At 45.7% G+C, this 9,198-nt stretch overlaps 1 protein-coding gene across 2 annotated transcripts in view; it reads left to right on the plus strand.

Moving 5' to 3' along the window:
• Positions 1-9,198, plus strand: part of LOC104496926 (ephrin type-A receptor 5-like) — a 12,126-nt gene that overhangs the window by 2,626 nt on the left and 302 nt on the right. Inside the window, exons 2-3 of one of the 2 annotated variants that reach the window (XM_010140121.1) lie at positions 746-901; positions 4,507-4,909. In XM_010140121.1, coding sequence (XP_010138423.1) covers positions 746-901; positions 4,507-4,576 — 226 coding nt within the window. In that variant the 3' untranslated portion in view covers positions 4,577-4,909. Of the gene's footprint in view, positions 1-745; positions 902-4,506; positions 4,910-9,198 lie in introns of those variants that run through there. The other variant, XM_010140120.1, reaches the window with a different exon arrangement.

Here is a 9,198-nt window from a genome sequence, read left to right on the forward strand (position 1 = left end):
GAACAAACCTTTCCTGGCTGACCTCCGACAAGCCCCCTTTGCTCTTTGCACGTCGTTAGTAGGGTGGTGGACCTGTACACAGCACAAGTCACTTGTGCCAGGTACTGTACCGGTGGCATAACCGACTGAGAGGAAATTGCTGTGCCAAGGTCTTGAGCAAGGGTGCAGGAGCAGGAGCGCACCGCTGGTTTCAGGGCTGCAGTGTGGTTGGCACATTGCTGTTCTCTGCAGCGCTGGCTGGGTGCTGCCCACATCCAAAATCCCCACCCAACTCTCTGGGAGCAGCCCCTGAAGTGTTAACAGCAGCCTGCCTTTGATGGCCACTGCTGGGAAATGTAATTTGGGTTTGCTTCCAGGCTCTGGGCTGTCTAAAGTTAATTATGAGCTCAAAAGGAAGAGGAGGAAGACAAAGCAGAAGTGGAACCAAAGGCTTTGAAGTAAGAGTGACTGGGGGAGCCTGCTTGTGAGAGGTAACGTGGGCGCTAGCCCTCTGCTCCTCTTTCTGCTTGCATTGAGGACCAGAAATGGCAGAAACTCGCTCAAAAGCGGGTGAAGCTAACAGGCGAAGCGGTGTGTTTGATACGCCGCTTATCAAGCTTGCCATGAGGATTTAGGCTCCAGCAATCACTGAAAACACAGTGTAAGAACCATCTTTACCATATAAAAATGCAGGCAACTGAGTCATGTTGGATACATCTCAATACTTACTGATTCTGTTTGCTTCTGTGTTTTTGCTTGTCTTTAGAGTATCAAATGTGTTGGTAGAGCACAGTCCAGTTGGGAGTGGTGCCTACAGGTCGGTGGGGGAGTGGCTGGAAGCCATCAAAATGGGCCGATACACGGAGATCTTCATGGAGAATGGATACAGTTCGATGGATGCTGTGGCCCAGGTGACCCTAGAGTGAGTACTGCCCAGATCATTTCCACCTCGTTTGTTGGAATTGCAGAAGGGGGGAAGATAAACCATTCAAAAGTATGTAGGGATGTGGCTGCAGAAAGGGAAACCATTACCCTTTGTCAGCAGTTTCTCTTTTAGCATCTGTATTGATGATAGCAAGTGCAGGCAAGACTAAAACTTTGAGTCACCTTATTGGCAGGGAGTACTTTGGTTCCTTTACTCACAAAATTAATGCTTGAGTTTGAATAATCGCTAGGCTGTCCTCTCGACTTAATAGCAGTTGATTATTTGGGGTTACCAACAAATAAAAACCCCACCCTACTAGTAAATGTATAGGAGCTAGAGTCCCTGCTGGGGTATACTGGCTTTACACTGGATTAGCTGGTTTCACAGCTGGTCTGGACATAACCAAGTGGACAGGCAAGCATGGTAAGATGTGAGAATAGTATTCAACAAGCACAGAAATAGCAGAGATACAGCCGATGCCAACGGAAGAGCATCAGCAAGCCCACAGCTCTAGGGGACAGGCTCCCTTGGCCGAGACTGTTCCTTCTGAATGTGCTCTTGGTTTTTGCACGTATTACTGCCGTTGGGGTGACAGCGCTCAGATGACTCGGTAAATGCCTTGGGGCTGCTGATTTGTTACGCTCCAACTTTAATTGCCTGCCTTCCTTGTGCAATTACATCTGTGCTTTCCTGCTGCTGCTCACTCAAACTCACCTAAAGCCTGTCTTTCTGGCTGGGTTATTTTGAGCTTAGTTTACTGCAGGCTTTAAGGCAGAATGGGAAGGATTATGCTCCATGCTGCTTTGGAGAAGGTTGTGGCTCCTCTGACCACATACAGATTGCCAGTGCACATACAGAATTGGTGCCCAGGATTAGGACTAAACAAGGAGAACCCCCACAGAACCACAGCATTTCTCCTGTCTGCCAGAGGGCCTGCTGTGGAGTTCACCAAAACAGGGTAGAAGGGCCTTTGCACATGCTGCCGGTCAGTGACATCTCCATGAAGTTCAGTTTTGGGTGACATTCATGGAGGGAGCGCAGAAGCTTATCTGCTCTCACTCAGGTTTTGTTTGCTCCACTTACGTCACCAGTATTTGTCCCTTACATCTGAACTCATCCATTCTCTCTTCTGGCATTCACATGAAAACGCTGAGCTAGGGATTAAGTCCTCTCTAGCTCCTGTCTAGGGAGTCAGGGTGGTGGATTTCTACAGAGATCCTTTTTCAGGTACCTGAGACTCTTACATGTGGTTTCCCAGCCTAGTCCTGCCATGCTACGCCAGGCTTCAGGCTGTTTAGGCTAGAGATCTGCAAACGTTGACTAAGGAAGAGGTCCATCCCCAGGGTGGTCAGAGTCCACATGGCAGAAGGACCTAGCCAGAGGGCAAGAGGGAAGAGGAGAGATAGGATGAGGCAGCAATTCAAGAGAAAATTGAAACTTTGGAGCATTCCCCTCCCCTGTGCCACCTCCGTCTTATAACCAGAGTAAGTTCTGGTAGAAAATGCAGTTTGTCTAAAATATATCACAGACTCGTTGCTGATTGGCTGTATTATTCATACAAATAAGAAAACCAGGTTTCACAAAGCCTTCCAGTTTGTTGTTCTTTAGAATTTTATGCAATTTCAAGAGCTCTAAAAGAAGTGAAACGCTTTGGTTTGGGTCAGAGAAAATGTTGAGTTTGAGCCCAAATTAATGGTTGGTTTTGACAGTAAATTAGAAGGTCACTTACCGGTGTAGCTTTAAACAGTCATGGCATCCCGTCCAGCTCTCAAAGCTGTTCCTAACCTCCCGTTTTCTGGAGGGCAAAATTTCAGATTGTGACGTTACCTTCTTAATTTGACTTTAAAATTTAAATACTTCCCTATATTTACTCTTTGCTGTTCCAGAAATGTCAAAAGTACCCCCCAAAATCTTTTCAGGCTACCCAAAAAGTACTTTCAAATTGTTTCTCCAATTGGCAGTGAACCAAGAAATCCATTATCTGTACAGTTCTAGCCAGAAAGAGAAGTCGGTTTAAAAGTCTTCCAATAAAGCAATAGCTGCCAGAGATGCTCCGACCCTCACCAGCTGCAAAGCACGTCTAAGGCCCCCTCCACCAGGTCCCAGCGTGTTCTCTATGGCACAAATGTCATCCTGCTCTGCTCCTTTACTGGCCTCAGTGGAGACAACATGTCTCAACTACTCAGCTTCAGCTTTCCTCCGGGCTTCTACAGCAGCAGGGCAGTGCAGAGGAGCTGGAGCCTGGGGGGCTTCTGGTTTTTGTTTTCTTGGGGGTTTTTATGCTGAAAGGAGGCATTTCATGAATTCGTCTTGCACTTTGTTTGTAACTGAAAAAAAGTTGAAACTCACTCCAACTAGTTAGTTATCCATGTCAGCAAATGAATTTCTCTCTGCAGCTGCCTTGGACAGAGATGCTTGTATGAGTCAGGTTTGGTTTTTGAACAGCACCTTTGTTGCAGTGGTGGTTTAGCAAGAAGGCTTGACCCCACTTGGGTCTATTTTTGGGAAAACTGTGCAAGGTTCATTAAAAAGCCAACCAGCCATCCAAACCAAGACTTCTCTCTTCCCTCTCAAATACCGTAAAAAAAGACAGAAGACCAGATTCTGAGCTGTTAAAAAAGGAGAAGCCATCATTGTGGCTCAGGAGGAAAGGTGTCCCGTGTTGAAGACCTGCACTGGGTGCTCATGCTGATGTACGCTGGCAAGTTGCCCTTAAAATCAACAAAGTAAGGGAGAGAAATGCCCTCTGGGTAGTCACTCAGCTGAGACTCTCATGGGTTCTCCAGAAAATAAACACTAGAACAAGCAAAGTTCTTTAAAGGTTAATATATTGGGGGTTTGGTTTTCTGGGGGTTTTAATATTTTTCTCCCTGTAAAAGGGGACAACAAAACATTTTGTACTCTGCAAAGGAGAATTCAGGTTAAATGTTCCGTGTCATTTTTAATAGAGGCAACTGTTCAGAATATTCCAGAGCTGGGACTTGGGGGGATTGGGTGAAAAGATGATCTCAACATCTGAAAGTACCTTGTTTTCCCCAAATGACATCAGTAAAACATTCTTTACAGTTTAAGAGGTTACCTTCAAATACCATCCAGAATGATCTTCTCCAAATTCAAACTGTGTAGAAGACAGATGTGGAAATTGGATGGAGAAAGGAGAACTGGATAATCCCTGCCAGGAAAGGCAGGAAAAAACCCACGATGAATGTAAAGCAAAAATCTACTGAAAAAGAATTACTAGAGCTGTAGGAGGGGCTGGCCATAACGTTAGTGGGATGGTGACTGTGGGTGCCCACCTCGTGGCCTCTTTACAGGACCTGGTTGAGATGGTTGATGTTCAGCATTGTTTTAAATCCCCCCCACACCCCAACATGCAAAGCAAAATCCTGATTACTACCCTGCTTCTTTCAAACTGATGGCTTGATGCATTTATTCCAGAAAAGAACAGTATTAGTGACATACTTCTGAAAGCAAAAGTTTAAAAAGCTAAAACTGGTGAATATCGCCCCAAGTCCTGAGCTCTGTCTGGTTAAGCAAAGACCTGAAAATGTATGTGTTCAAACAAAGAGTGATTTCTACATATAGCTCTAATTCTTGCAAAGGGACGAATCACCTTGTGAAAAGTGGAGCCTCACCCTCCACCCTCTCTTTCCAACTGGATATCAGACTTGAAGGCAACCTTTCCAGTGGACCAGACCTGCTCTTTAAACTTGTGGACCACCTAGTGACTTTGAGTGTGTCTGGAGCTCTTTTAATCCACTCCAAGAATGACTTTACCAGGACAATGCTCAAGAATAGATAGATCCATGACATGAGTTTCAGTCTGACCCTTGACTGGAGCCATTCCTAACCATGTGGACTACATACTTCCACCTTTTGAAAGATCTGTACTCACTGAATCTCAGGACACCCTGTTGTTTGTTATTAGATGAAGAGCTCGGAATATTTGTAATAATATTATGTGCTGTGTTGCTTTGCATTGTATATTTTTCCTTCTAAAATAAAATAAATTATTTATTAAAAGTTATACTGGATGAAAAGCATTTAAGAGTTCACCTGCTCTAGATGCTTATTCTTAACCTGCAGTCTCAGTCCTAAGATCGTGATACTGTGTCTGCATCTGAACAAACCAATTCCTGTCTTGTATTCAAGTAGGACAGGAGTAATAAGAGCAGATGAACTCTTAAAAAAAAATTTTTTTTAAGCCCTGATTTTAAGCAGAAGTCCTTAGCAAGGGGATTCCTCTTGCTTTAGCATCTCCTGAAGGTCTTTAAGGTTATTCTTCTTTCCCCTCATTCAGACTGACAGCTAACTAACTCCACGAGTAGTCCCAGTCTGAACGGGCAATTGTAGAGTTATACCATGCGGAAAAGATTGGTGAAATCTGGTCTGGATGGGGATGAAATACAAAACATCTGTGGTAGGTTGACAGCTGCTGGCCACGGAGACCTTTCAGGAACCTGGCCCTCTTGCTTGCAAGACTGAGCGGCTAGTGAGGGGGGAGGGGCTTGTATTTATGTGGTAAGCCAGTCCTAGTCTACACTGTGTTTGACGAAGTGGTCCATGGTGTATAAGTAGTTCTGTTTGTAAATAAAATGTTTTGAATACATTTCTTACTACTTAACAGACTGTGAATTTAACCCTTGCAAATGAAGGATATTGCAGGGAAGGGGATATCGTGTTATCCCTGGTGCGTTGCAACTGGGCTTTCGTGCAAGGTGGTGGTAAGGGAGCAGCACGCGTGCAGCTGTGTACAGGCTGTTTGGGATGAGCCCACACCAATTTTCCCTTTTCTTTGCTTCGCTTTTTGGTTAACTTAGGTCAGCCTCTTAGTACTGTGTTGCCACGTGATTCGAATGCCTCCCTGTTTCCACTTTCAGCCCTGTGTGAATGAAAAAGAAGTGGAAAAGGGAGACTTCTCCCTGAACCAAGAATAAAAGTTGTCTCCGTGCTGGGCGGCTCAAGTATTTTGAAGCAGGGAGAACCCACATCACACGGGTGCACAGCCTCAGGGAGCGCCCGTGCTGCTGTCGCAGCGACGCACACAAAACCCCGCACTGGGGGTCACGTCCCTTGCACAGCAAGGTGCAGCCTGGATCCTGATCACAAGTCCCGTTTGCCCCTGGCTCTTAGTTGTGCCTTTTGTTCCAGGGAATTGCACGTTTCTGTTGCAAAGCCCCAGTAGAAACCCACAGGCAGAGCTGAGCCCAGTGAAGTTACCAGTTGGCTGTGGTAACGTGAGCCAGGCAGCTCTGGGCAGGAGCCTGAGAACAGCTGTTTTGTGACTCCTTTCACGCAGAAGTTGATTTTATTTTTTTTTTGTCCCAAAACCAGCCTATTTGCACACCTGATTTTGTTTAAAGCTGGCTTCTGCCTTACGCAGCTTTAAGGCCTTCAGCGCTGGATGCACAGGGGTGTGCAACGTGCTGTAAATCATGCTTGAAAAATGGGAATTAAAGCTCTTGCATTTTTTAGGAAAGTTTTGTTGCCGGCTTTGCAGTGTGCGAGGTGGCTTTTGAATAAAGCCGCTGAGTTTATACTAGGTGAGCATCTGGCTCAGGAGCTGTTGTCTTCTGGTCCATCATCTGCGGAGGTTAAAAACCCCACAGTAAGTTTTTTTCTCCTCTCTGAGGTGTCCCTACGCTTTCGGCCAGTGGCTCCACATTTGAGAGGATTTGGTATTCGAAAAAACATACTGGATCCTCTGGTGAGCAGCTAATGGACTGAAACAAGAAGCTCCTTTTTCTTCTTCCTTTCTTGTGAATCAGTGAGGCAGTCCTGAAGCACATTGAGTTAAGGGGATACTATAAGGGGGGAAAAAAAATAAAAGCTGTGTAGCGAGGAGGGGATTTTATATGAGACTGATGGAGCTCCGTATGAAACGCCAAGGCGTACATGCCTTTCTCATAGTTTCGGGGTATTTTTTTCTGCATAACATGCAAGAGTATCAGAAGTGATACATCTGTGAAATACGTGATGCTGGATTTTGAAGAGAGCTCAGCTTGCACTTTATGTACCTGGGGAAGAAAAAAACCAAAACTGCTGAATTTTCAAAAAGTGCCAGCAGAGCAGCACTCAGCAGGGGGAAGATGGATGTTGGCTCTTTTAAAAATCAGGTCCTATACTGGGTTGTTTTCTGATCTGTGGTGTGAACTTCCAACTGTGCTGTGTACATAAAATAAATTGCATGTAACAATAGCATTATTACATTTTCCTTCATTATTAAGATGGCTTGCTGAACTAGTTTCACAATTCAGTGGAGGCAGAAATGAAAGCATACCCCCCTGAGAAGGTAGACACCTTTTGCAGATGCTGCAGCCTTTTCTCTGCCAGGTAAGGAGCGTTGCAGATGTGTCTCATTGACCTCCCTTGCTCCGTGCCCCTGGTGTTGTGATTTCCCCTGTGCATCACTGAGATACCGTGCCGAAGAAAGGGTACAATAATGAAATGAAGTGTTTAGCCTGCAGCAGAATTCTGGTATTTTCCAAATCAAAAGTCTGAAGGCATGACAATCCTTGGAGAACAACAGATCTAGCTTTTGGCTTCAACCAGCTTATGTGTTGACATATTAACCTTCACTCAGGATTGCGTTTTACTCAAAGCAGAGTTCATCTGTGTAATTTTTGGACATGGATGGTTGGCTGTATTCGCATAGGAGTCTCTGTCCAGCTGTTGAGAGGTACACCTCCAGGGGTAGCTCCCACAACTGTACGTGAAAGTGTTTTGGTGGTCGTTGCATGCGTTCACCTGCAGTCCAGCGTGCAGCCGTGCTGTTAGCCCTAGGCCAGGCTTGCAGTGTGCCTCAGGTGATGGTTGAGCTTGTGGTTGTCGCTGGTGATTCCCAGCCCTTGCATACACCTGCCCCTGTCCGTGTGGTTTCCAAAAAGGACCTATGTGTTCAAGGAGGTCACATCCCGCTGGCAATCTGGTGGAGAGCTTTCTCCTAAAAGACTTGCGCACAGGATATCCGCAGCTCTGGGATTCGTGCGTGTATTGGCAAGGCTGTAGAGCCCTACTTTGAAAACAACCTTGATTCCGTACAGCCTGGAGGTAGAAAGCAAGAGGCTGGTATTGCTCTCTAGTAGAAGTCTTCAGACAAAGCACCACGTCTCCTCTAAGTCAGCTGCTTCTCTAACAGTCTGGGGTTTATACTGGAAACACAGATGCACCTGTCTTGATGCTTCTTCCAAGCTTTTATTCCTATAATCTCTTTCTTAACACTTTTCCCCCTAGAAAGAAGTCCCTACAACTGTGCTGTGCCTTAACCCACGCCTCACCTCTCTTTAGCTGTATCGTTGAATCTGATCACCCAAGGTCCTGTTGTACTATCTCCAGGGGCGACTTGCCCCACCCCTGTCTTTGGATGGGATAAATTGTCCCCTGGAGGTGCCTCTTCCGTGTCATTAATGTGAACCTTGGTGATTACCTTCATCTATACACCTAAATTTTAGAGGGCTGAGTTTCTGAGAAAACAATCTTTCCTCCTAATCCTGCATTTCCACATGAACTATCTTACTTGACAACTTTCCTGTAGTGGCAGCCCGGTAGACAGACTCAACACAAATGCCTTTGGCTTTTAGTTGTGTGATATTTGGGAGTAGGTTGATCTGTTTAGGAGTTTTTATGCAGATGAAAACAACTTCCATTATTTCTTTTATGTGATACCATGCTTTTTCCTATGAAGCAGTTTTTTACAGTAAGAGGAAAAAAAAACCTCCCCCCCCCTCCCCCCCCCCCCCCCCAAAAAAAAAAAAAAGAAGCAAATGTGTGTTTGCAGGAAGGTTTGCAAAGGCCCAGAGGGGTGCTACGTTGCCGATTCATGTTGACTTAAGGGGGTCATCAGGGTGGTGGCCATGCTCAAGGCTTTTGCCATTCAGCTCTCTGTAGGAGCTGGCTCTAAGATTGAAGTTTTTGTGTACCTTTGGCTTTGCCTAGTCCGAAGAGGAAGGAAGTGGATTGAACCTCACTCCTCACTGCTTATATCCAAGATCAAATATCAGCCTCTCCTCCTGAGGAAACTGCAACACAGTTTTTCTCATGTGGCTTTTCTCTTGGAAATACAACTTTCCATGCCTAGCAGAGTCGTTGGCCAAAAGCCGTCCAGCTTTTCTCTTTGGCCAGCAAGTGTGTCAGTCAAATCACGTCACCTCTCCGAGAGGCTGGTCAGCCATTAAAATTTTTTTTTAAAAATGGGGAAAATTGAACTTGCCGACTAAACTTACCTTCGGGAGCCGCCAATGGTAAGAGGTAGGCACTGGCAGGAGCAACAAGCGCAACCGCGGCGGGAGTGGGAG

The sequence above is a fragment of the Buceros rhinoceros genome, unplaced genomic scaffold, assembly GCF_000710305.1.
Source record: "Buceros rhinoceros silvestris isolate BGI_N320 unplaced genomic scaffold, ASM71030v1 scaffold4927, whole genome shotgun sequence".
Taxonomy (NCBI): Eukaryota; Metazoa; Chordata; class Aves; order Bucerotiformes; family Bucerotidae; genus Buceros; species Buceros rhinoceros.